We start from the raw sequence: 27763 nt of genomic DNA on the forward strand, positions 1-27763 counted from the left end.
GGCTGTCCATTTTAGTGAATAAAAAATGCATTCAGTTCCCCAAACATAGATTTCCATTAGAAAAGGCTGGCTAGTGCTTTTTGTTTAGTTTGGCAATGAACTGTCAGACTTACTGACCTGTTTTGCAAACTGAAATCTTCTTTTTTGTCTTTTTTTTCTTTTCACTCTGGGAAAAGAATGGTATGTGTTCAAAGTCATTGCTAGTGTATGTATGCCAGAGGATAAGTAGAGTGGGGAGCGCTTACAGCACTTTGTTTTTTGTAATGTGTTATACTTCTATATCATGTGGACCTGACCTTCCAGCAAAAGGACTTAGTCAGAAGGTCATTGAAATATGGAGTTGCCCTTTGCTTGTATTTGGATAACTCTGATGGATAAAACATTGTTCAGCATTATTCAGGAATGACATCAAATGTTCTGCGTCCATACGCAAAAAAAAAAAAAAAAAAAAAGCAGTCTAGACTGAGAGGAGGCTTTTGACATCTTGTCTTTGTTCTTAATTTTACCAAAAAAAAAAAAAAATCATAGTGAATTCATTATTAATGAAGGCATTTAAAAATGCTAAGCCAAAGCTGCAGTTAGAACTCAAACAACAATGAAGTAACCAGTGAAATGAGGAACATTTGCCTACTTTTACCACCTGACCTGCAGTTTTTGAAGGTGATTAACTGTTGTATGCTCTAATATTAAAAGGATTTTTAAAAGGCATTTTATTGAGAGGATTTCTGATTTAAAGAGGTGCTTCAGAAAGTAATCAGCTGTTTTACTATCCAGTTGAGATAGCTATTTCTCTTCCAGTGTAAGCTCAAGTAACGTTCATATCGGTATAAGCAATGTTATGGCATACAATCTCAGAATAAACTGTGTGGAAAGCAGCTTCTAACACTGCATCATCTACATAGTAAAAATATACACCACAAATAGAACATACAAAGAGAACAAACATATCACAAATAAACTCCCTGGGAGAAACAAGCTTTATCACTACATCATAATCATGTTTCTCTAACCTAATATAACTCAAATAACTCTGATGAGTCAGTTAAGATGATTGGAGAATGAAAACACTTTGGATGTCTTCTTCAGTGTCACACTCTCTGAACTCCAGACCAACTGCCTTGGCCTTTAAGCTGTTTGCCCACTGTCAGAGTGCATCAACTAAAAGGAGCAGAAGGACTTGAATCAGAAGTCACTTCTTTAAAGAGGAGTTGCCTGTCAGTAGGTGAATTTCAGAGGAGCTGGACTTGCCCTGTGCCCATTTGTTTATCGAGGCGTCTTTTAATTGAGTCCGCCCTTGCAGATTTAAGAAGTCTGAAAACAAGGTTCTGAAAAAGCCCTGTTTTATCTCTAACCATCACCTAACACAGCAAGCAGCCAGCAACGTCCTCAGTTCAGAGATCCTGATGAAGCCACTCCAATTTACTAACCTGGCTCAGCACTGAGCCATCAAAACACATCAGCTATACTGTTAAATTATTACACCACTAGAATAGCTCCTGGCACAGTTTTGGTCTGTGCCAACTAGGCCTCTGCCAAGCATAATTCAAGAATTAGCACAGCACTGGCACCACTTTCTGCAGATGTTTTGGATGTGATGGCTCTTTGCTGAACAGTGGAGACTCTACACAGTTGTAAAGCACTTTGTGACAGTTAGCCTCAGTACCAGAAAAGTCATGGGACGTTTGGCCTACCACTGCCAACAGAGTTGGATTCGATGATCCTTATAGGCCCCTTCTAACTGAGGTTATTCTGTGATTCTCTGATTCTGTATCACTGCTTAAGGATCTGCCAACTGAAGGTCTGCTTGGACTTTGCAGAAATTCAGGGTCAGGTGTGAGAAGCTGTTCACCAAAGGTCTGGAGACAGCGAGAAGGTGGGCGCAAGCCACACCATATTCCTTCCTTGCTCTAAGATAGCCAGGGGGCTTTGACATGCCCCTGGAGAACAATCCCAGGGTGCTGGTGTTATTCTGAATTATTTATTGATGAAAATAACATACGAGGTTTTTTTTTTTTTTTTTTTTTTTTTTTTGGTGGCTTCCAGAAATGCAAGGGAAAGCACCATGGAGCATGGGTTTGCAGGCAATATGGAAAACAAAAGGATCTTCCCACTAAGGTGCTCATTTCAGTAGTTGCAGTATTCTGCTGCTGTCTCAACTTCAGCTAAAGAAATATGTGTTTGATAACAAGCGTATACTGTGGCCCAAAGAAAGTAGAATTATGTGCATTAGTGCTATGCAATAAATCTCCTGGATTCATTGTATTTAATTAATCATTGCATAGGGAATTTTTTATTTTAACATCAAGCTACTCCTTAACTATTAGAGCTCGATCCCTGGAGAGAAATATCACTAATTATCCTAATTACCTTATAGTTCAGCTTCTGGAAATTTTGTATTATACATTTGACTTCTGGCATTATAAAATGTGAAGTGCAAAGTACAGTTGATGTGGCTTTCTGGACAACTTAACACTAACATAGTCTACTTCTTTACTTTGCACAATTTTTGTACTTGTAACATGGAATTACACAAACCCTACTCAATCTTCTCTGTTACCAGATGAAGGAAAAACATATGTTTGTTTCAAAAACACATACTTTAAATCATCCCTTTTGTATGGTAAACATCCCAAAACTGTATCCTCAATTTTAAGAAAAAATCCCAATGAAATTCCTGTGTTCATCATTAACATGTAATTTGGTGAACTCTTTTTTCAGGGCTGATGTGCAAAAACATCTCAAACAAAAGTCTTCTGTCTACAGAAACATTCAACTTGGCTAATTTTCTTGTTTATTTTTGAGAGGTAGGAGATATTTCTCTTACAATGGCACTGCCATACCAAGACGGCTCCCAGAAATAATAAGGTATTACATGCTTTCCAAGTAATAATGAGTTCTCTGCGACTGCTTAGTGATAGCCTACTTGGCAAATGAAATATTCAATAAATTCATTTTATGAGTATACTTATTTTCTTATGTTTCCTTCATAAGTTTTTCCAGATATTTACTTGAGGAAAGATAAGAAAAAATAATTGTTCAACATTTTAAGATAATTTTGCCACTTGGATTGCATTGCTGAATTAAATATAATTCCTCTGTATTTTGTATTTATGACATTAAGTTTTGAAACTCTGATTAAGCAACCATCTATGCATTCAAGAAGTTGTTTCCGTGCATTTATGAACAAGAGTTTTTCCTCTAAGTCTCATTTACTTACGTGTTTCAGATACACAGTAAATCTATGCCCACTTTTTGTCTTCTACCTATACGTTCTGATCCTTTGTAGTTTCCTTTCCTGCCATAGGCATCCGTGCTATCATCATCTCCATCCATATTTTGGAATTGTCACTTAAGAGAAAGCCTACTTTGTTAGCTTCCCGTTATACTTTATTCAGATCTGATTCTTTTCTTTGTGTATATTCAACTTCATTTCTTTCAATAACAAATGCTTTAAATATTAACTAAAAGACAGAAATCCTCATTGTTTTGTGTTGGAATTACTCGTAATGTACTATGTACATCACTGCAACAGAATAAATCTAAAAAACAGATTTTGATCTAAATCAAGAAAATCTACCATAAATAATATCATGACAGTTTGTTATCATAGAGTGAGAATATTGCTGTGTCACAAAAGATTCTAGATTTTTCCAAAGACAAATAAAACAGTAGTATTAAAAATAAGAGATGAAATATGGAAAAAGGTTCAAGAATTTGGATTCACTTTCAGCTACCCAAAATACCCAAAATATTCCAGCAATCTTGTATTCATAAAATCCGAAGTATAAAGAAAAGTTTATTTAGGGAAGGTGAATCATCTTCTTAAAAAACTCATTTTGATTCTTTAAAAACATTTGACTTCCATCTGATATAAATTAAGAAACCAGCACAGAATAGGTATAAAAGAGAGGATATTAATTTCAATTTTTATTCTTGTATTTGATTTATGGTTATAATCTTACTTGGGTTAGAATAAGCGAGCATTGAATATGTTGGTGTAAACAGCACATTTTTTAGTGGGATGTTTTCCAGAAAATAATAGAAAATACTATTCCAAACAAGACCATGAGTGCTGAACTTCTTATCACACATTTGAAGCAACCATAGTTTGTGTGGTTTTCTGTTAAACTTTCCATTCTAAGTGTGCATCCTAGGTCTTAACTGTATTCTTAATGAAGACATGTGCTTGTATTTTAAAATACTTTATCTAACCAATGGTAACACAGATAGAAAATGATTTGAAAATAAGCAATTAAAATAAAATGGATCAATTTTCAAACGTCAACCACTTCACTTTTTTTACTCATTTTGATTGTATAACTTGACTGCTAATGCTCTAAACCATAAATGGAAGATAAGACAGATTAGGCATATTGAGTACGAAATCTTGAATCCTTTTAGAAGTCATTTGTGAAGACACAGAAGATCTGATGATACAGGTAAAGGCAATGAATCCAAAGTACATCTTGAAAAATGAAACAGTGTCTTCCAAAGCCATGTAAACTAGTTTAAGCAACTCTACTGAGCTCATCAATGAGATCACCACTGGCTACAGAATCATAGAATCACAAGGTTGGAAAGGACTACAAGATCATCTAGTCCAACCATGCTACCACAAGCACTAAACCATATCTGGTAGCTCCTCATCCAGACGCCTCTTGAACACTGCCAGGGACGGCGACTCCAGCACCTCCCTGGGCAGGCCATTCCAGTGCCTGACCACTCTCTCTCTGAGAGAAAAGTTTTTCCTTATGTCTAATCTAAACCTCCTCTGGTACAACTTGTGGCCATTTCCTCGGGTCCTGTTTGTTGCCTGGGAGAAGAGGCCAAATCCCTCCTCATCACAGTATCCCTTTAGGAAGTTGTAGAGCGCAATGAGGTCTGCCCTGAGCCTCCTCTTCTCCAGACTAAACAGATTATGATGTGATGAATATTTAAGTGACAGGTGAAACACATTTTTCTCCTCTTGAATAAGGTTAAAGATTCTGAAAATATTTTCAAATTTACAACTTAAGCCCTCTGGGCTAATAGTGCTGTGCTGTCTTGTAGTGTATGCAATCTGAAAATGTAACTCAAAGATAACAGAAAAAGTTATGGTAACAAATAATGAAAGGTACTGTAAGGAAAGCTATTCTCTGGTGGCATTTTGGCACAGTAATAATAGCATCATAGTTAAATATAGGACTACAGCTCTGACTAGAGAACACTAAGGAAAACAGAGTTTTGAAAATATATGGTATATTCATATATGAGATAAATTAATAACTCTTTTTCAAGAGGAAGAAAAATTAGAAAAGGAAGAAAAAGAGGAAGAAGAATAAGTTAGACGTCGTATCTCTAAAAACACTACAGCTTTACACATTGGTTTTCCAGTCTTTAGATCTGCGTATCTGCTAACTTCTTTCAGCAGAAAAGTGTAAAAACCCATTTCAATAAATCTCCATAAATAATTAAGGTAACAATTAAACTATGTATCACTTGCAGAAATTTTCAAAGTCGATGTGGCAAAACCACATCTCGTTTTCCCAAGTCTGGTCTTCACTGTGAGGCTCCCTGCTCGAAAGTTACCAAAAGATGTCCAAAAAGTGACCACAGCACTATCCTGAGTGCAGAAATACTTTACCAAATAATTCCATATTTTCTTCCATGCTCTCCAGTGTATTGTCCACTGAAAGAAATAGAACTGGGACAAAGCCCATCACCAGAGAGTTTTCTAATTTATAAGTTAAGCTCAGAATTTCTAAACCGCAGCAAAAACTCCTGATGAAAGCCCTGTTTGCTTCTGTTCTTTTTGTTTGTTTGTTTGTTTGTTTAAGTCTATCCAGAAAACTAGCACTCACAGTCCACTTAATGGGGGACAGTGATATCCTCTCCCAGGAGATATTTAACAAACTTTTTCATGTTGCTTTGCCTTTTACCTAAGTAAACTGAAATGGTTAAATCTGATTTATTTTAACCATATTTTATATTTCAGTACAGTTTGACCTTTGCATGTAACTTATTATAAATGATTGGGTAGGCTTGACCAAAGAGACAAAATGTCTGGAATCCTTTAAAATAAGCTGAAGCCCACTTACCTCTGCAAGGTTCAGGATAATTTGCTGCCAGCCAACCATGTTCAGTTGGGTTTTGACAGCTCATTATAAATGGCACATGAGATATGTCATCAACATGTAAGTAAATCAGCCAGTTTGTGACTATGCCCATAGAAGTTGCAAAGTCCTTTCTCTTTCCCCCAAGCTCTTGCAAACTTTCTCTCCCATTTTGCCTCCTATTTTGTAAGAGAATTATCATAATCTGAGAAATACATTTGCTGCAGATGTTCAGATTTAGGCCGACATACATATTAGATTATCATGTGTAAGGAGATGATTCATGCCGTTTCTACTGATACTTATAATCATCTCAAATACATGTGCTATTTTATGGGTTAGCTCCTGACTGCACCATTCACCCTCTTAAGTTGAAATTCCCAAGCAACTTTAGTAGACAGTGGCTGATAGTTTCTCAAGGCTAGTATACAATGCCTGAAGGCCCACCTATTAATTGCCAGCCCCACTCATGAAGAGCAGAGCACTGCTTCAGGCTAGCTCTTGCACACGTGTGAATGCTGAAGAAGCTTCCTGTGCTTACTTCCCCCTTCAGACCTACTCAAAGAAGGCTACTGCAGACAAAGCTCTTGCGTGGGACTAGTACAGGAAGCATCTTTTTCAAGTGTTCTGCTGGCTGGTTCGTCATATGCTGGCATCTATATCATAGACTGCAGGTAGTGCCTCATTGCTGTAATAACAGAGAAGCCAAAAACATCCCAGCAGTTCCTTTGAGGGAGCACCTGGGGAGGACATCTGTTTTAAGACAGAGACACTTTTTTTTGCTGGACATTTTATAGCCTTCACTTTCTAACATAAAGCATTATTTTCTACCTGAAACACTGTAACAGGTATGAAAACATTTATTCTCTTACTTAGTTGTCTAGCATAAAGGAAAGCTAATGACACGTCATTAACTGGATTCAATACAGACACATAAACTGATACTTTCTGGGAAGAAAACTAGAGCAGAAAACTGACCAGATTATCTTCTTCATTATTTGAATATAGTGGTCAGAAAGTAACAGCATATTTGGTGCTTTTTTTCTTCTTCTTTAATCCAGATTCAGCTTTCAGGTAAACACAGTCTCTTGCCAGATCAGTTTGTGGCCAAGGTGATGACGTCCTCAACAACCTGACCTCCTTGGCAGGGCTAACAGCGTGTAGGAACATGGTGCTCCATGGAATAGCCTGTGGGCACCAACTGCTGCTCTGCACCTGCACCCTGCATGAAATTTCAATTCAGCAGGAAAAATGTGAAGCTGTAGAAAGACAAATCCCAGCTTTAAAAACAAGATGGCACTTGCAGTCTGACAAAGACGTATATGGAGTTCACAACCTCAAATAGCATCCATAAACCATATACAGCTGAATTGTTGGCATCGTCCCAGGAGGGAACACAGTAAGATGCATTTTCTGGTTATCTGGTAAGGTAGGCAGGACTTACAATGTCTACTCCCTATCTGTAAGGGAATCTTGGGAAGTACGTATGATTTGAGAAATTACTGTTTTCTTCCATTTATTCTGAATACGTGCACACAGAAAATCTGTACTTAGAAAAATCAGAAATGAGAAGTTACTGAGAAGGCTCAGTAACGGGAATAACAATACATTTCTATGTGATTAAGAGACAAAACTACTGTTTCTCTGTCTATGGATGAGGGAGATTATTTCTATTTCTGGTTCTATTTCAGGCTGCTCCATCCAGCATCGTAGCTCAGGGAAGGTCTAACCAGAGCTGATGCGATTCAAGCAAGGTCACTCATTCTCTAGGCCAGTGTAAGGCCTCCTTTATTTAGCAGTATAGACACACCTTAAGGATCTAATGTCAGCTCTGACCCTAAGCTGCTTCTAGAATCAGTAGTGACATTTGCCTAAAAGCTCCGATGCAAGCTTTAGTTGAAAGCACAGCTCTAAATGATTCTAATATTGAAAGACTGAATCAGCAACAGTGATAAACATATGGAGGCAAAGCTTATGGTAGACAAATGACAAAGACATTACAGAGTCTAAAAGCACTTGCCAACTAAAAATAGGCCCAGACACTGTATTTGGATCTCTTTGGGCTGATTCTGGCATCCATGTGGAATAAAACAGTCTTCAAATGCCTCCAAATTACATCCATAGAAATTCTCCTACTTTCTGAGAACTGTTTGCAAATTCAATGGGGGTTACTCAAGCACATAAATTATGGTAGAGCTGGAACATAGCGATGCAGAAAGGAATGCTCCCCAAAAAGCTTTGCATTGCTCAAAGATATACATAAGTCGTGAAGGGAAAAAATATAAAAAGAATACTACCACTTGGCCTTTGAAGAAAAGATGAAACAGATTTGGAGCTGTGATACAAACTGTGATGAAGTCAGTGGGATTAGGGCAGCACCTTCTTTGATGAAGAAGGAAAGCTGTCCAAAGGAACAAACTAGGTGCACAGAATTACAAGAAATGATCTCTGGTGATGTCATCCTTACTGCTTCTGTGCTTACTGCAAAGCGTTCTTGCAATAAAATGAAATATGATCCAACTGTATTTGGTGTTTTCATGTAAATTTTATTTTTATATTCAATAAATACCATTGGAATAATGACTCTTGAAACCTCTCACAACAGGCTTGATTGACAGCTCCTTAAGTGCTGTGCCTTTATAGCATAACTTAATTGACAACCCTTAGGTAGCTGGCACATGCAGTCTACAAATTGGAGTGTGATCAGTCTGCATTTGAAGAAATCTAGGTACTATGAAGTAGTTGCTCTTATTATTCATTTTTAAAAGTAAAATTAATGTGTTTTCATTTAAGAAAGCGTGATTTCTGGATATATCAGCTTTAAGCATTTCAATAGTGATGAAAAAGATTAATGCAAAACAATTTCGTTGTCCAAAAGCACACAGATGCCATAAAATATTGGGAACTTACTTAACTGGAACAGAACTAAAATACTACTGAATTATCTGCATTTTTAATATGCATTTTGTTGTGTTTTTTTTTTCCTTTTTTTTTTCTCCAAACACATATCAATCATCTTCTGAAACATGAGGATTTCTGTCAAGCCACAATTCTCCTCTCCAGTGCTCTCCCTAGCCAAATCTCAAGCCATTGTTGAATTCCAAGTGACCAGACCTGGGTTTTTCTAAACTTCCTGGCTCTGAGGAGAAGTCAGAAGTTGCCACTGGTTAAGATCCAAGTGGATGCTTTGCCTAGCACCCTCTGTCACCCACCTGCTTGGTCCCTGGACAAGCCAAAATACTCATCGACTAAGGAAGAAAAGAACAGGTGAAAGAACAGAAGTATTTTCTAAGAACTTGAGAAATCAAAAGCAAATCTACTTTTTTATTTCAGTGGAGCAGAAGTGAAAACAGTAAAATAGTCAGACATCTCTTCAAAAGCACATTTAGATTACAGCATCCCAAAAAGTCTTATTTCTCCTATAACTATTTCTTTGGTCTTCTAAATCATGGAGTCCCTCACTTTCTGCCACAGGCTACCTTGCTTCATTGCATGACAGCATCCTCAGATTACATCCTTGCCCTCATTATCTAGTCCCAAAACAAAATTAGGTAATGTTGTGCAAGCAGCAGTTACCAGCTGCATGATTGTAAGAGTACAATCAACAAGGTATGATAAAGTTCAGTACTTGAACAAATTCCCAGAGTTGATCATTGCCCATCCAGGCTCAAAAAGACATTCCTGGCACAAAGAGACTAAAGATCCACAGAGGGCTTAGCAAAACATCAGGATAGTTTGCATGGATTAGGTAAGCATCTACAGTATGTCAACTAAATATAGAGATAGATAGAGAAACCCTTTGGAATTAGTCTTGGGTAAGTAGATTAAGCATGGTTTTCTTGCATTTCTCCTAAGCTCTGTTTTAATAAACTTGACAGAAGGCTGGGAATGCAGGAGTTGAGCATGTAATTAACTTCCACAACTTCATTTTTATCTTTCAGTGGCTGGTGCCAAGAGTTGATTTTGAGCCGGTAAACACAAACTCACGTCATCTGATTAGGAGTGGCAACCCTTACATCAGAAGGAATCCTTCTGGAACACAAGCCATGCCCACCACAGAAGTCCATTTTCTTCAAAATACCACAAGCAATAACCAGTAATAATTGCCTTTACCAGTAACCTGGTCTTCTGGAGAAGTGTCTTCCACGAACAAAAAGTTCAGGTAAACTCCTTAGCAGCAGTGGGATGGTTGGAAAAATACCTGACCCAAGGATTTCAAAGCAATTTCTCCAAAAGTTTCTTATACTGAAGGTGCAATTTCTAAGGTTTGACCAGTCAAAGAAACACAACACAGTCTTTGTCATTAAATACTTGACTCGACATGTACTGAGGTCTCTTCATCTAATGAATTGTTTTTCATTTGTGAGAACAATTTTACAATCTCAGACTGAAATAATGAACCATATATAGACACTCATGTGCTTGAAAACATGTTTTGGACTGCAGTAGCATTTGGTTTTATTTCCCTGTAGGCGTAGGAAGTAGATAGACTTAAGGCAAGGAGGGAGCTGGATTGACATCAACTAGCTACAAAGTACAGGTAGCCAATATTGTCTAGGCGTCAGTGCTCTTTGGATTTTACTGACAATTAATTCCATGTAGAGAATTAAAGCAGTTTACTCCAGTGGTGTTTTGCTTCTAGGCAGCTGGCAGAGAGGTGATGATTATTTGGCTTGGTGAGGAATGAGGAACTTCTCCATCCCCAAGCAGAGCCAAGCAAGGGGGCAACAAGTGGCAGATGAGACTTGCTATGAACCTTCAAAAGGCCACACCACTCTACCTTTCAGCTCCTTCAGGGGATCAAGTAGGACTGTGACCCCAACCCAACTTCATTTTAGCCTCATTTGGAAAAACAGCTGCTCACCAAGTGCAATCCATAAGCACTGTGTGAATGAGAGCTGGCTGCTGTTCCCGGTGCTTGGTCAGCTGTGCACGGAAGAGAGCCATTTCACCGCTTCCCTTTGGTTCAGTATTCATAGTAGTTGCTCATACGTATCCATGTCAATAAAAATACTGATGGTGTCATTTTCACGGCTGGTGATCTAGGGAATAAATACACCTTTCCAGTTGGTTTCTCCTTGATCTCCCTGCACGAGTCACTTCCCTTGCCCACTACCAGTTTTCTTATACTCTCTTTTAAATCCCTGGAAAGAAATCATACTTACAATCGAGTAGGACGATGCAAAAGCCGCCAGTGGATATTAGAAAAGAAAAACAAACCTGGAGAAGTTGAGATTTGCTTCCAGAACATCCTCTCAAATAATAAGTGCAAAAGTCTAGAAAATAACTTTTTTTTTTTTTTTAAATAAGGATTTTAATTCGTTTCCACTTTTCCTGTGGCATAAACCATAAACCATTTCCTAAACCCCAGCTGCCCCTCCCGACAGCTCCATGCGGTTCCCTCGGGCCCCGTCGCTATCACAGAGAGCAGAGCCCAGAGCTGAGCACACTAAGAAGCTTCACCCGCTCCACATTCACACAAACACCGCACCCGCCAAGCCCCGCCCCTCCGTCCACCTCCCAGCGCTCCTCAGCACCGCCCGCTCACGGCGCGAAACAGCACGCAGGCGCAGCCCCGCCTCATCCTTCCCGCCAATCGCCGGCTCTGGGGCCTAGTGCGGGCTGCGCCGCACGGGGCCGTTCCGTCTGCCGGCGGCGGGTATGGCGGTGGTGGCGGCAGGGCGCGTGTTGCTACTGGGCGGCCGATGGAGCGCAGCGACGGCGTCGGGCGGGCCCAGCGCCCAGGTGAGAGCCACCCGGGCACTGCGTGGAGGCCGAATGGGAGCGGGAAGCCTGAGCCGCGCGGGAGCCTGCGTGCGTTCGCCCCGCTGAGAGAGCTCGGGAGCTGCAGGGGTTGGTTGCAGTACAGCCGCTTCCGCCGGGCTGCGTTTGTTTTTCGTCCTGAAGTTAAAAGTGTAGGGGAGGCTTGGTGTAGTTTGTGTGCGGACAGAACAAGCAGGGCCGGGCCGTAGCCCATAGCTATCCACAAAAACAGAGCAGTGTGAGAGTCGCGGGTAATTAACAAACAACGTTATGTTTGGTAAGCGGGTGAGTGGTTATGGAATCTCTGAATCCCTGCAGTGTGGAGGGAATTGCTCTCCAGAAATGAGGTAGCTCCTGTTTGAGCAGAACAAACCACTTGTTCTGGTAGACACTGGTTTTCAGCTGCTGTCAGTACAGCGGGCAGCCGTGGTGTTGCAGCAGTATTGGATATATGCATTCCAGCATTTATCCAATTTGTTCAAAGGCAAGCTGGTAACAATCCCAAGTGCCAAACCATGTGAGCTGAGGATCTATTTGGTGACTGAACGAAACCCATAGTAGCAGGAGAGAAATGCAGTAAGTAAATAAGAGGTAATGTTAGAAGGAGCAATTGGAGCTATTTTATACTGCTGAATTGTAGATGAGCTTTATGTATAAGGGTTGAAGACCTGGGTGGTTCCTTATGCAGCAGGCAGAAATACACTGAAGTTGCCTGAGGACTGAGAAAAAAGCTGAAGAAGTTTTAGTGCTTCATCATAGTTCTCATTTGGAGGAATTTGCTTGGTTTTGGTTATCCTACATCAAGTTATGACTGACAGTGGTGTGGCATTTCTGGGCAGGCACCTGCTTGAAAACTCTGTACCGTAAGTGAGGAAATAGTCTTGAAGAAGTGACTATAGAAGGCAGGGCTGGAAGGAGCCTTCGCTGATGACCTGTCTAATTCTCTCTGCCAAAGGTGGGATCTGTACCTGAGCTATAAACTTATCATCCTGTTCACAAATATCTGACCTAAAGGGTGCAAAAGGAACTAAGGGGACACGGGGCACAGACAGTTTGAAAGGTTCTTATGTTGTTAACCTAAAGAACAGTTTGGTGAGGGTGTTCTGAGTGTGAAGCATTTACATGAGTACAGAAAGCACCTCATGGAACTCAGAATAAAATTCCCAGTGAATGCTATCAAGAGTCTATATTGAAAAATGGTCTGACTTTGTTTCTTTCTATCACTCCTGTTGTGGTTGTGTAGTTTTTTTTTTTTTCTTAGCAGAAGAGTTCAGAGTACCATGTGGGCTCTTGCTTTTGGTCAAGTCTGGCACTGTGTATGAATTTCTGTGGATCGTATATGTACTGATATCAGAAATATAATACCTCTTTGTCCTGCAGAGAACGTAAAACCAGAATGTGTGACCTCCATGTGTATAAGAACAAATCTCCAGCACAGTCTGGCTTCAAAAAATGGCTGGGCACGAAGCAGAGATTGGTTGTAACACTGTGGATGTTAGACTACTTATCAAACTGCTGTGCTTGAGAAATGGTTTGTCATAGTATATTGGCCTCAGTATTTTGGGAGATTTTGGAACAGCATGCTAAGAATGGAGTAGCTTTTTGTGCAATTGCTAGCCAAGGTAGAGTTGAAAAGCCTGCTGGTGTTTTATAGTTTATACCTGAAAACCATTGGATCTAAATGCTTGCCCCCATTACGCAGGTTTGATTTTTACCTTACATCTCTACATTTATTTCCATAGTATGCAGTACGAGCAAAGCCTAATACATAGGTTTGGTCAAATAAGCAAAAGAAGTAGATTCTGTGGGTGGGAGAGATGTGGTTTTGGTTACCTTGAAGAGAGAATTCAATTAGGGAGAAGCTTATTCTGATTAAATACTTTGGCAAGTCTTTTATTAAAGTAATATAAAATTACTTTAGTGTGTTTAATGACATCTTGTAATACTTCCTGACGTGTTTCACAAAATGCTTATTAAAACACAAACCTGATACTGATTTACTTATTTAATTTGTAGGCCAACTGGAATCTGAGACTTTGTAAATGTTATTTGAATAAATGAATTAAAACACTTTGTAAAACATCACACTTGAAAGCAAAAAGCTCACATGCTCATTTTGTATGATAACTACATATTTCATGCTTTGTTTTGTGCAAGGCATGACTGAAGGACTGCTGTTTGCATCTTGCTTGACTATGCTACCAGTAACTGAAGCTATGGACACAGGGCAGCTCTATTCCTGCATGCAGTTGTGGTTATACAGCTCTAACCGTGCATCTGTCAAACTCCAAGACATTTCTCCTCATGTTCAGATGGAATCTACTGTGTTCCAGATTCTGCCTGTTGTCTCTGGTTGCTGGGCACCACAAGATAGAGCCTGGCCCCATCCACTTGATACCTGCCCTTTAGATATTTATAAGCTTCGATAAGATGCCTTCTATCTCAGGTCTCTCAGACATTCCTCATAAGGGAGATGCTCTAAGCCTCTGATCATCTTTGTAGCACTTTTTTTTTTTTGCCCTTAACATAGAATCACAGAATCATCAGGTTAGAAGAGATGTTAAAGATCATTGAGTCCAATTGCAACCTACCCATACTACCCTAACTCTAACAAACCTCCACTGAAGCATGTCCCACATCCAAAACACCACATCCAAATGGATTTTAAACACATCCAGGGATGGTGACTCAACCACCTCCCTGGGGAGCCTATTCCAGTGCTTAACGACCCTTTCTGTAAAGAAGTGTTTCCTGATATCCAACCTAAACTTACCCTGGCTCAACTTAAGGCCATTTCCCCTCGTCCCAGTGAGAAGAGACCAGCCCCGCTCTTGCTGTAAGCACCTTTCAGATATTGGAAGAGAGCAATAAGGTCTCCCCTCAACGTCCTCTTCCCCAGACCAAACAGCCCCAGTTCCTTCAGTCTCTCCTCACAGGGCACATTCTCCAAGCCCTTCACCAGCCTTGTTGCCCTTCTTTGGACCTGCTCCAGCAGCTCAATGCCCTTTCTGTAGTGAGGTGCCCAAAACTGAACACAGTACTTGAGGTGAGGCCTCACCAGTGCCAAACAAAGGGGCAGGATGACTTCCCTGATCCTGCTCACCACGCTCACCAGTGAAGCCAAATCCATGGGACGGTAGTTAAAAAACAACAACGAACCAAACAAACAAAAAAAAGCCCCCCCCAGAAATAAAAACAAACAACAACTCCTGGTTACATCTCTTAGGGCAGTCAACTTGGAGTTGTCTGAAAATTGTTTTTTATTGTGGGGTTTTTTTGGGGATTTTTTTTTTGGAAGCAGATTTTACATAAGCTAATTTTTCTATATGTTTACCGTCTCCCAGGAAAATAAGTATATGCGAAACTGTCTTAATGCTGGGTTGTTTGGGGAGGAGTTGATCAGGAGCTGTGTCCAGAAGTAAAGGCTTTCCATTCTCTCCTACTCTGCTAGAACTGCCTACTATTTCAGGAGTACTGGCAGTAACCTGTGTTATTTAAAAGTGGTGAGGTTGCTGTCTGCAGTAATGCTCCATGAAATGTGTAACGAGTAAATGCAAACCTCTGTAGTTTCCTCTGGAAAGTTGAGGAGTACACTTTTTTGTTTGACAGAAATGCCAGAAGCATCTGGTGCTACTTTGCAGTTCTTGCCTGTATTGCCCATGAAATAGTGCTCTTATCCCAGAAGAGGTTCCCAATACAATAGATACTGATTTGCATAAGAGGCTGTTTTCTAATTATGAACAGTTTGTGTGTCCAGGGACTTTTGATTAGTGATGAATTGAAACTAGGGAAGAATATGAATAGCTTGAGGGAAGGAGGACAAAAATGAGAAAATTACAATAGAAATTGACAGGAGTAAGATGAAAGCAGTCTTTTTAAAGCGTCCTGTTTAAAGCATAGGAGAGAGAAAGCAATTTTGGGCTGAGCAATATGGAATCATGTGTTCATTAACAAGAATTACAAGTAATTAATTACTATTACAACAAGTAAGAGGATGAATTGAATTCTTTCCTGAGGAGTGACTAGGAGAAGAGTAGTAATATGCAAAGAAACCTTATTGCTTTCTTAGGATGCCACCAGAGCCTTGTTGGTGGAAGCTGTATATTTAAAATCCTTATATATATGTAAACATAATCTCACAGAAAACATTCCTTATTTATTTTTCTAAAGGAGCAAACCAGATTTGACATTGTATATGATGCTTATAAACCATGGAGAAAATAAGGCAACAGCACTCTGCCATGGAGCTGTTTTTAAACCTTCTGAGGCCAGTGCACACTTATGTGTGTTTATGTCTTTGTGGTTGTAGCCAGGCTTGAAGATTGCTACTGTATTCATATTAGTTTTAGGAAGAAAACGTTTTAAGCTATTTATATTAGCTTAACTTGGAATGATCAAATCAGTCAAAATGGTCAGCATGTCCAAATTGTGATTTACAGAAGGCTGTTTCTGTGACTGAGAGGATGTTGAGTTGTTTTGGTTGCTAGGTCTATTCTGTTCTTCATAGTAAGGCTACTAATTCACTTTGTTATACGTGTTTGGGTTTTAATGTTTCATGAAAGGTAGACTGAGGCTGCAGCATCAGAAGTGGAGAGAGTTTAATTACTTGCTGAAAGAAATTAAGGTAAAGTGGAGGACTCTTCTACTTTCTTCCACTTCACCCACCTCCTGTTAGCTTTGGCACTCAGGAGAGCCAGTTTGGAATCTCTTGCACTAGCTCAGCAGAGAGCTCCCTGCTCTTTGGCAGGGCACAGAAATTTCAGTATTCTGCCAGAGCCATAGAGCTGCAGAGAACTTTGTTTCTCCAAAGCTGACATTAACAAAATAATGCACGCTACTGGCACTACGCTGAAACTGGAACATTGCAGCCCTGTCAATGAAACTCCTGTTCCTCTGGCAGAAGGCTTAATTGAAATTAGTCATCGTAGTTTCTGATCGTCTTGATTAAAAGAAAAGCTTATCTGTCAGTCTTTGTGGGAGACAAATATGTGTCCCTGGAGTTTTGATTCCTGAGCTGGAGCCATGCTCATCAGTAGCTGCTGCTGAGTATCATCCTGCTTTGTTTCCTCATCATTCTACCAGAAGCAGTGAACCTTTTGGCACTGAGCAAGGAAGGAGTAATTCATACTTTTCCAGAATATCTAGCAGTGGTTGTCACTGTGCCACAGGACACAGGGTAACGAACACGTTTCCAAAAGCTGTTAGAAGGCTGCCTTGGAGATTCTTTTCATACTTCGTTATGGAGTGCCTTTAGGTGAATGCAAAACCTGCTTATGTGCTGATAGATATATGTACAAATGAAGACTGCATCAATGCTGTGTTTCGCTTTTGCTGGATGTTCCCAATATGTAATGCTACATTTCTTTCCATCAGAAAAATCTGACTAAATTAAAAAACAAACAAACAAAAAAACCTTAAAAGGCAGATGCAAAAATACAGATATTGTCAGTAAGAGGAAAAGTGTTTGTCCAAATTGATTGTGATGTGTGAAAATGTTCAACTTTTAGAATGTTTTTCTGTTCTTGGGTATTAAACAATTGAAAGAAAATGGTTTCATGAGTGTAACTGCATTTGCTAATTTATTATAGTAGTCTGTTATAAGTAAGCAGTAAGCACGACTTGTTTTTTTTTACTGTTGATGTTATTTAAAGCTCACCATGCTAAAAATATAAAAATAAATCTCGCTTCTTTTCTGTTTTTGTTAGACACTGAGGCTAATCTATACCACCACAGCTGCATGGAGGAAAAACATAGCAGCCTCAGGACCTGAGAAATACACAGAGGCATTTATTAAGAAACAAATTGAAGAGTTCGACCTAGGAAAGAGACATTTAGCCAACATGATGGGAGAGGATCCAGAAACTTTTACCCAAGAGGATATTGATGTAAGTGCGGTTGCTCTGTTGGAGAAGTAATTTACTGTAGAGTTTCAGATATTGAAAGCACTTTACTTCAGCATGAGCCCCTCAGCTCTCTGTGATTTTTAATCAAACTGTCAGAATAAGAAAGACTACTACTGTATGTTGCAAACATTGCAACTGTGACTGTGAATAGACATCCTACTCATGCTACCATGTGAGGTCAGACATCACAGTACAGAGCTGCGTATACCATATCTTGCTAAAGCACAGTGGGTTCTTTTTAAAAGTACTAATGGATAATCCCCTTGATCTGAGGTTATAAGAGGCCCTGCAAAGGTTTGTGTAGCTCTTTGGAACATTTAACAACAATTTGACCTGCTGTGTATATTTAGGTTGGGTTTTCTTGTGTGATACTCTGGTTGCTGGTAATGCCAATTAAGTTTTATAGGATGTTTTGCAAGTAACCCCCTGGTTTAGCTTAGAGATTCTAATAAAGACCTGCATCTAGGGCTCATATTAGTATCTCAAAACATATTATTTTATTGCCATTCTCTCTGACAGCTGATAGGTGGGTGGCCTCTTCTTTCTCTGTGCCATTTAACTTATGTATAGATACGCTGTCTTTCACATAAATAAATAAATAAAAATTGACATCCAACTAGGACTTCACTTCCATCATTTCTATCTTATTTTACCACACATCGGAGGTAGTGAAGAGAAATGTCATTTGGTGACATTCTGTTGTAGGTGAAGCTGCGTGCTGCTTTTTCTGCACAGCAGCAACACTATTACTAAAGCCGTGGCAGCACAGCATATCAGTGGTGCCCCTAGGGTAGATGTTGTGTGTGCTGGAAGAGGTATACGTGGTTTTGTTTTTTCCAGGGGAAGGGGATTGTTTTGCTCGCATGGTTTTGTCACCTTTCTCTGGCAAATTCTGTTAGCATCGCTGTTTCTGTGTAAGAGGTCTTGATAGCCTGCTTATGCCAAGAAAGAACTACACCCGTAGGTGGTGATGCAGGGTGATTTCAACTGCGTTTGACAGAGAGACTTCAAAATGAAGTTCATAAAATTTCTCTGAGAATAGATGACAAGGTAGAAAAGAATGAAGTTTAATGGCCTGCTGAGAAAAAGGTTGAGATGAGACTTGGGTCTCATGAGGTATCAGAAAATTCATAAGGGAAACTTGTCTTCAAGTCAGAAATCATAGGAAATCAAGCTCTATGAGTACAAAGCTTAACTACCTTAATGGTAGTTAAAGTCTTATCAACAGTGAAGATTATCAATGAAGGAGGCATTTGGATTAGAAGTAATAGTGTCCTGCTTTACACTGGCTTTCTTGCTTTTCAGCAAATTACAGATTTCCTTTCTCTGCATTTTTCTGATTTTTTTTTCCTACCTTTAATGATGCTTATGTTACAGGAAAGTAATTAAAGAGTATTCTTGCGCAAATCTGCCACTACAAAGGCCTCTCACTCTACTACAGTATCATAGAGTCTTTAGAGTTGAAAGGGACCTATAAATGTCATCTAGCCCAGCTCCCTGCAATGGGCAGGAACACCTGCAGATAGATCAGGTTGCTCAGAGCCCGGTCCAGCCTTACCTTGAATGTCTCCAAGGATGGGGCTTCCACTACCTCTCCAGGCAACCTGTGCCAGTGCCTCACCACTCTTATTGTATTAAAAAAAAAAAAAAAAAAAAGCCTATTCCTTATGTGCAATGTAAACTTCCCTTCTTCAGTTGGAAACTACTCCCCCTTGTCCCATCACAGCAGACTCTGCTGAAGAGTCTGTACCTTTCTTTCTTATAGCCTCCCTTTAGGTACTGAAGGGCTGCTCTTGGGTCTCTTCAGAGCCTTCTTCTCCAGGTTGAACAGCCCCAGCTCTCACAGGCTGTCCTTGAAGGGGAGGTGTTCCATTCCTTGGATCATTTTTGTGTCCCTCCTCTGGATGCAATCCAAGAGGTTCACATCTCTCCTGTACAGAGGACTCCATATCAGGATGCAGTACTCCAGGTGAGGCCTCATCAGCACAGAGTAGAGGGGCACCTCCCTCAGCTTACTGGCCACACTACTTTTGATGCAGCCTAGGATACAGTTGGCTTTCTGGGCTGTGAGGGTGCATTACTGGCTCACATCCAGCTTGCTATCCACCTGTACTTCCAGGTTGTTCTTGTCAGGGCTGTGCTCCATCCTTACATCCCCCAGCTTGTAGCGATTGCAGGGGTTGCTACAACTCAGGTGCAAGACCTTGCACTCGGATATATTGAACCTCATGAGGTTCACCTGGGCACACTGCTTGTATTTGGCTAGGTCCCTCTGAATGGCATGCCATCCCTCTGGTGTGTTGACCACACCACACAGCTTGGTGTTTTCTGCAAACTTGCTGAGGGTGCACTTGATCCACTGTCAGCATCATTGATGAGGATCTTAAGAGCACTGCTTGCAGTACTGACCCCCAAGGGACATCACTCGTCACCAATTACCAACTAGACATGGAGCCATTCTCCACCACTCTTTGGGTACGGTCTCACAACCTATTCCTTGTCCATTGAACAGCCCACCCATCAAATCCATATTGATTCCATTTGGAGAGAAGGATGTTATGGGGCACAGTGTCAAAGGTCTTAGTAAAATCTGGATAGATGATATCAGTGGCTCACTGTGCTGCTGCTCCTGATAGTTTAGTTAGTTTGCCTGAGAGGTTAAGGGTGGTAAGTGCATTAACTTTCCTTCTCTTGATAGAGTCTAGAGGAAAGGCTGTCAGGCAGCAAGGCTGGAAGTGGAAAATGAACATGTATAGGTAGCAATTTCTTCTGTATGAATCTACAGCACTGTGATCGCTTGCACAAAATTAACTGAGCTCTATAATTAGTAAATGCAGTGCATGTGGCAAGTATGTGACTGCTTTGCAGACTCTATTTCTGAAAAGATGAAGAAGTGAATCCAAAAGTGCAGTGTTTTGTTTAGTGATACTAAGTATCTGTGGTGCATATTTAATTTCTCCATGTTACATCAGGTGTTGGAAAATACTTAGTGTATAATAGTGTCTGCTATGCATAATTAAATTACTGTTATAAAAATATAAAAGCTGCTTAAGCACTGGCAGGAGAATTACCAAGCTTTACATTTTAAACAGTAATAATTCTTACTGATGAGTGCTTACGTACCTCCATGTCTTCTACTGTTAATCAGGCTGTGCTGTGTAGTTCAAAAGTAGGCATCATAGGATTCTGTCCTTCGCTGGAGTTTTAGGTGTAGTTTAATAGAAGCTAAACCTTGTGAAGTTTTAAACCGGCAAATAAGTTGACTTACTTGTTAATCCTCCTCCTGGATGTTGTGGAAGCAGAATTGCCTCTTATTGATGCTTTTATTTAGGAATGAAAAGTTAAGCTGTGCATTACAACTTTATTTCTGGAGGGGAAAAAAAAAAATCCAGCAAATTGATGTATAACTCTGCAGAAGTCTACGAATTGCTTTTTAATTGGTATTATAGACCTCGCTCTGAAGCTGAGATGTTTTATTCTCCTATGTGTGAATATGTGGTATGAGGTTTCTCTAATTGATTTGCTTTGCCCATTCCATTTGATGTATCATTTTTCACAATATTTCATAATTTGTGCTCATTTCTAATGAACAGAGTCGTTAGGACAGGCATGTCTAAGTGCAACTGACAGCTAACATTAGGTGCCAGATGCAGTTTATAAAGCTATGTAGAACTGCAGAGAACAGTTTAAATAAATTAGCACCTGTACATTAGTCTCACTTGCTGGTAATTTATAAGCGAATCAGTAGAGATGACATTTAGGTACGTCATTGATCAAGTTAACAGCTGCATACCCACTGCCCAGCTGGGATACCTAATTAATAGAGATTGCAGTCCTGACCTACTGCTTTTCCCTGATTGAGTCTGTAATCCTTTTATTTTTGATTTAACTTCCTTACGATTATAGTAAACAGCCCACTTTCATTTTCCACTGTCAGTTCTGTGATATTCCACTTTAAAGACCAGAAACCTAAGTAAGATTAATATAAGAAAAGCATCTTAATCTCCTTGACCTATTTATATGATATGTCAGTATTTTTATTATTCACTTCTGTGCAATCACTAAATGCTCTCTGAGATACGAGTTCATCAGGAACTTTCCCCATAAGTTAGTAAAACTTGAAGGCTAGAAATGTGTTAATTTTCTTCTGCTATCTGCCATATGACCTAGTAGGTTGTTGTGATGAAGACAGTTGGAAAAATTTTAGACTAAAATAGAACCTTCTTCCTAAGTATATTCAGTTGCATATATATTGTTGCAAAAGTACCAGTAAGGTTGTTCACAATGAAAACGTTGTACAAATGAGAAGCTTCATTCCTTAGAGGGTATAGTTTCTTAATTTCTTTCAATGAGTCTCAATGACTTCACTAATGGGTAAAAAAAAAAAGAAAAGTGATATTTAGCTGTGTTTCAAAATGGCTCAGAGCATCTGATTTCCAAGTAACCTTCAAATTTTAGCAACTCAGATTGTGAGAAATAAGTGAATATTAACATATGTGAAATGTCAGGAACGTTACTCAGAACCAAATATGTTTCTGAACTTTCGTTTAGCTGCAAGAACATGATGACCAGTGTTGTCCTTACCAGAAATACTGGATCTGTATTTTTTTAAAGTAGTTGAAATAGAATACTTTTTTCCAACTTAACTGGAAATTCTCCATATTAGATGCTGAAAACTTTTAAAGAATACTGCTAATATTGTTAAGAGTCATTCCAGCAAACATGTAAGTTTGAGAAGTGGTGAAGCTCAGTGCTTAAGTAATGTGGTTCAAGACCTGGAGATTTTCAGCAGAGTCCAGGTTTTAGAAGAATGGTGGATCTCATGTGAGGAGTAGAAGCCAGAAAGCTTCTGCTCAGATTTTCTGTTTAAATGCTATGGCATGAAGTGTCACTTCTCAACTCAGCATTCTGATTACTGGAACTATTTAAAAGAGAATGTGCTGTATTCTTCAGCCCTCTATACCAAAGAGGATGTTGTTCTGAGTTAACTATCTTTACACAGGATTTGAGCAATGAAAACCAGGGCGGGATGTTTTGTATTTTAGCTATGCAGTCAAGAAAAGTGTGTGGGAAGACACTTGGGCAGGGTGAATTTGCCCTGCCAAAGCTCTCTCTCCTCTACATGGGTAATTTACAGGTTGGACTGGCTCACTGTCTCTGCTCAACCTCATTATGACTCCCATCAGCTCTGTCTGATTAAAGTATCAAATTCTTAATTTCTCAAGTTATTGACAAAATAATAAAAGTAAGAAGAACAAAACAAACAACCTTTACTGACCCAATGGAACCTCTTTAACTCAAAACTATAATCTCTGACTTTCAGATAGTGAACAAAACTTTGGCTTGCAGGCAGAAAAGGCAAAAAGAATCAGGAGTCAGCACATGCAACGTACACAATAAAGGGGGAAGATGAAGGTGGAACAGATACACTGAATTTGCAAAACACACTACATACAGTGTTGGGCAGCTTATTTAATAAATTCTTTTGCATGTAATTTGTTTGCAGGACTGCCAGGTACAATTTTTTTTTTTTAATATGGATAGAGGCTTGTTCTCATTATGCCTACTGGCTTGAATTCAGACTGGAAGGGAAATACATTATGGTCCTATAGCAGTATCCTGAGTCATCTGATATCTCCACAAGTCCTGATAAAGTGGGATTCCTTTCCTTTGGTAAAAAATGTTAAGTTCATCAACATGGTGTAAGAAATATCTGAAGTAAACCATCTTAATACTAGAGTGTTAATGATGAGCTTTTGAGAGTGTGACTGCAGAGATTGTTTTATTTCCCAAAAAAATGACAACAGTGTGGTTTAACAAATTTGAAGTAGCAGCCCAGAATCTGTGGAGGTTGGAGTGGGATTAATGAACATTACCTACCTGAAATGAAAGCTGTTCTTGGTCAAGTTCAGTAAAAATTGAGGACGCAGGTATTTAACAAGAAGAAACTCCTCTGAATAAAGGACAACAAGACTTCATCTGGAGTCTTTTGCATCCCACTAGAGTTCCTAACAGTTTGTAAAGACAAATATCTCTCCTTGATTAAATTCCCATTAAAAGGGAGAATGCAGTAAGACTCTTCGTTTTGACAGGGGAAAAAAACAACAACAACAACAAAACAGGGAATCTGCAAAGTAGAAAAATTGTTCCTTGGCTATTTGTGTGGAGAGATGAAGTAGATGTTAAAATTACTTAATGCAGGGTTTGTTTATGGTTTAGCCTGAAAGACATGATTATACAGTTGCAATGTAAGATACATTTTCAAGAAATAATATATCTCAGATGACAGTCGCTCTTCCTTCTAAATGGTGGATTGTTATAAAGCTTTTATTAAGGTGCTGTAGTTACAGTAACTGTTTTGATTGGGATTCTGTAATACAGACGCTTGTATAAAGTCTACCTCTTAAATACACAGTCAGTCTCAGAATCCTGTAATCGATTCTTTTAATATATTATATAATGTGTTTGTTTAACATCATTTGGCTCACAGCGGATTTCTCTATTGTCATCATAATTAATCCCCATTTGTTCATAAATAGGTGTTCACCTACTGTGTGTATGCATAAAATGCCCATTGACTAACAAATGGGAATACAGTAGTCACTAAGAGAAACAAAATTACCATTTCATAAAATCAGGTTAAGCCTTTTGTTTGCTTCGGAATTCTCAAAATTTCTGTTCAGAATACCAGTAGGGGATTAATGAAAGTAATAGGTTAGGTCCTTTTACACTCTCTGCGTATTAAATCCGTTGAAGCACTGACAAACTGCTCCATATCCGTGGAAAAAATTATCAGCAAATAATAGCCCTTAGGTTGCCTAATGGACATTCTTCTTAGGATAAGTTATTTTAACTGAGATTCAATTGTAATTCTGCTTTTCCTTACTGCCTAACCAATATACAAATGAGTCTACAGACAGAGATTTATTCAGTCTATGTTATCAAACAAAAGATTTCTATCTCAAGTTCTGCTACCCGCTGTGTGAAGTTTGCCATGCTTGCCAGAGCTCTGCATCTGGGGGGTTTTGATGGTTAGCTTTGCCTTTTTAGTTTTCAAAACAAATGGAAATAAACAGCCGTCATGTTTAATAAGTTTTCCTTCCTTGGAGATCTTCTAAAGCCACCTGGACATGGCTCTGGGCAGCCTCCTCTGGGTGGCCCTGCCTGAGCTGGGGTTGGACCAGTTGATCTCCACAGGTCTCTTCCAACTCCAGCATTTCTGTAAATAAAGCAAAAATGCACACGTGTTTCAGTTGCATTGAAAAGGGATGGCAAGATGATATTGAGCAGATACATCCCTTTAGATTTAACCCTGCTTTGCTGTCCATTTTGCCAGAATGATTTGGAATTTTATTGGAGGCAAATAATCGTGACTTTATATATCACGGGAATAGCAGAATGTTGGTGAAGTAAAAGCAAATGATGCATCTTGTGCTGTTATTAATAAGAACCGTGGTAGTCTACAAGCGTATGATATAATTTTCTAAATTGTTATAGCAAACCCTTAGGTATCTTTAAGGTGAGATAATGAACCTTTTAAAAAAAGGAAAACAGGCTTGAGGAGTCTGCCTTCTCTGCACTAGTAGTTCAATTTCAGGAAAGATTGCAGTGATTCACAGTTGTTTGAAAATGCAACATTCAATGAAATGCTTTATTAAGTCATGTAAAATATCTTCTATTGCCACAAGCACTGCTTTAGGACTTCAGGAAACTGAGTCTGTACAAACTGAGGTTCCAAATGTGCAAACCTATGCTGTGTCCAGTTGTTTTATATTTGAATAAATAAAATGTTCATGTCTCTTAGTAGGCACTATTAACAAGTACTGATAGTTTCAGAAAGATGAATTAAATGTTTTAGTTTCCTGCATTTGTTTAGGTTTCCTGTATTTATTTTCGTGTAATTGCAGCATTCCAAGATTTAGGAAAACAGTGTTGCATTTACTTGTTAGAAAGGTAGCTTTGCACTTGAATAGCTCTGGTAAGTGATGACGAATGTATATTGCAAAAACCAAAACTTTGCAGAAGATTCACTCATTCTGATGTATTGTATTGCAACTGTGACAATGAGATTTTACTTTTCCCGAGGATTCCTGAGGAAATTTTTTTTCAGCACAGCAGATACGCGGTAATCTTTGTTACTGACGTGCTCATATGTGTGCAGCAGTTCTATTTTATCTACAACAAAGAACCTAAGTAGTGTTTTGATGCTGCTTTTATGGAAAAATTACATATGTGATCTCTGTTTTCAGAGAGCTATTGCCTATCTCTTTCCTTCGGGCTTATTCGACAAACGAGCCAGACCAATGATGAAGGTAGGATTTTTTGTTGCCTTTTTGAATAACTGTAGCATGGCATTTCAAGTAACTCTTTTCCTTTTGATGATACCGGTTTGTTTATTTATTTATTTGCAGCATCCCACTGAAATTTTTCCAGAACAGAGGAGTAAGTGTTCATGATTATTTATTTACTTACTTATAAGTATTACAAGTTTGTCGTGTGCTTAAAATGCCTTTCATAGATTTAGTCTTGTGAGGAACAATGGGTGTGTTTTGGGGGTTGGGGAGTTACTAATGAGCAGTGCAAAAGCTGATCTAGTACTATAGCTTTTTGGTAAAACAAAAAGATAATTCTGGATTCTGGTCCTTTCAGGCACTTGTGAACTGACTATAGATAAATGTTTTTCTCTGTTTAAAAATAAACAGTATGTAGAATGACGTGCAGAGACCGCTGAAGTTACAGGAAAACCTTTTGTTGTATTCAGTAGCTTTTTTGACAGTGCTGTCTATCACAGCCATAAAATATTCGTTAATGCTATTTTAAACCAAAAGCTTTCTTACTGACTTTGGTGCTGTAGAAGCAGAGAAATTAAGGCTTGTAATTGTCATTTGAGGGAGCAGAGAGTGGTGTGAGGGTAAACTCACCCCATTATGTCCTATTTTTTACCTGAAAGTCGTGACTCCGCATTTAATCCATATTCTTTGGTTTTCCTTCCTGAGGCACCAGAAGTCTTGGTTGTATCAGTGACATGGCAGTGTGTTGCTCGGTGAGAACCTGATTGAAGTCACCCAATTAATTTTATAAAGAATACTTAAAAGATATTGCTGTTCGTTGCTGTTCGTTTTATTTTCCTGACATTTAAAATGAACTAGTAGCACGGGTATGGAATTCTTTACTCACTGAACTATTAAGTCATACACACACACACACACACACACACACACACTTCTGAGTACCAGCAAAATCCTACTGTTTTCTTTCCTTCCTTTTACTGTACCTGGAGTCAGTAGATTCTTGATGCTTTTGGGGTTTTGTGTGTCTTCTAGAAAGGTGTCACTTTGCCAGAAATCATGGGATGTCAGCTATCAAGTATTGTGCATTAATATCTAACTAACCCCTTACATGAAATACAAAGTAGAAGGCAGAAGGATAAGACACTTAATCATGCTATTTTAAAATCCAGGAGTTGTTTATGGCAGAACTAAGCTACTACTGTGATCTTTCAGGGCCAAAGAATTCACTGAGTTGCTAACTCTGCCCTAAGAAGTGTATGAGCTAATTAATATGAATCTACATGTCTTAAAAATAGCACTTTTTAGTATACTTTTTTAAAAGGCAGTGTTGCCTGACTGTCTGTTCATTGTGTCATTAAGAATTTTAAGTACAAAGCCATAAATTTATCCTTCAGAATGTGTCCTGGATAGTCATTTCTACTAAATATGCCTTCGTAGCCACGTAAATGGAAATTCATATGTTCCCTAGTAGTATGTGTGGGTAAAAGACCCCTCTATTTTTTGTCTTTGTAAAATTTGCACCTTTGCATTGCACTTCTGTTGTATTCTTACTTAATGTTCGAATGCAGTGCATAGCATCCTTATCCAGCATTACCCATCCAAGACAGGTTCATGGAGTCTTATCTTTGTCTGTAGCTTATACACTGCTTCCTGTGAACTTTACTGGATAAAATATCTGGAAATTTCTTTGCAGTTTAGTTTTTAAAAAGCTCGC

General features: G+C 39.1%; 1 protein-coding gene across 1 annotated transcript in view; it reads left to right on the forward strand.

Moving 5' to 3' along the window:
* The first annotated feature begins 11647 nt into the window (after positions 1 to 11647).
* MRPS9 (mitochondrial ribosomal protein S9) overlaps positions 11648 to 27763 on the forward strand; it is a 33007-nt gene continuing 16891 nt past the window's right edge. Inside the window, exons 1-4 of the mRNA XM_010728066.4 lie at positions 11648 to 11837; positions 17561 to 17740; positions 26008 to 26070; positions 26170 to 26200. Coding sequence (XP_010726368.1) covers positions 11754 to 11837; positions 17561 to 17740; positions 26008 to 26070; positions 26170 to 26200 — 358 coding nt within the window. The 5' untranslated portion in view covers positions 11648 to 11753. The remainder of the gene's footprint in view (positions 11838 to 17560; positions 17741 to 26007; positions 26071 to 26169; positions 26201 to 27763) is intronic.

Source organism: Meleagris gallopavo, chromosome 1, assembly GCF_905368555.1.
Source record: "Meleagris gallopavo chromosome 1, MGAL_WU_HG_1.1, whole genome shotgun sequence".
Taxonomy (NCBI): domain Eukaryota; kingdom Metazoa; phylum Chordata; class Aves; order Galliformes; family Phasianidae; genus Meleagris; species Meleagris gallopavo.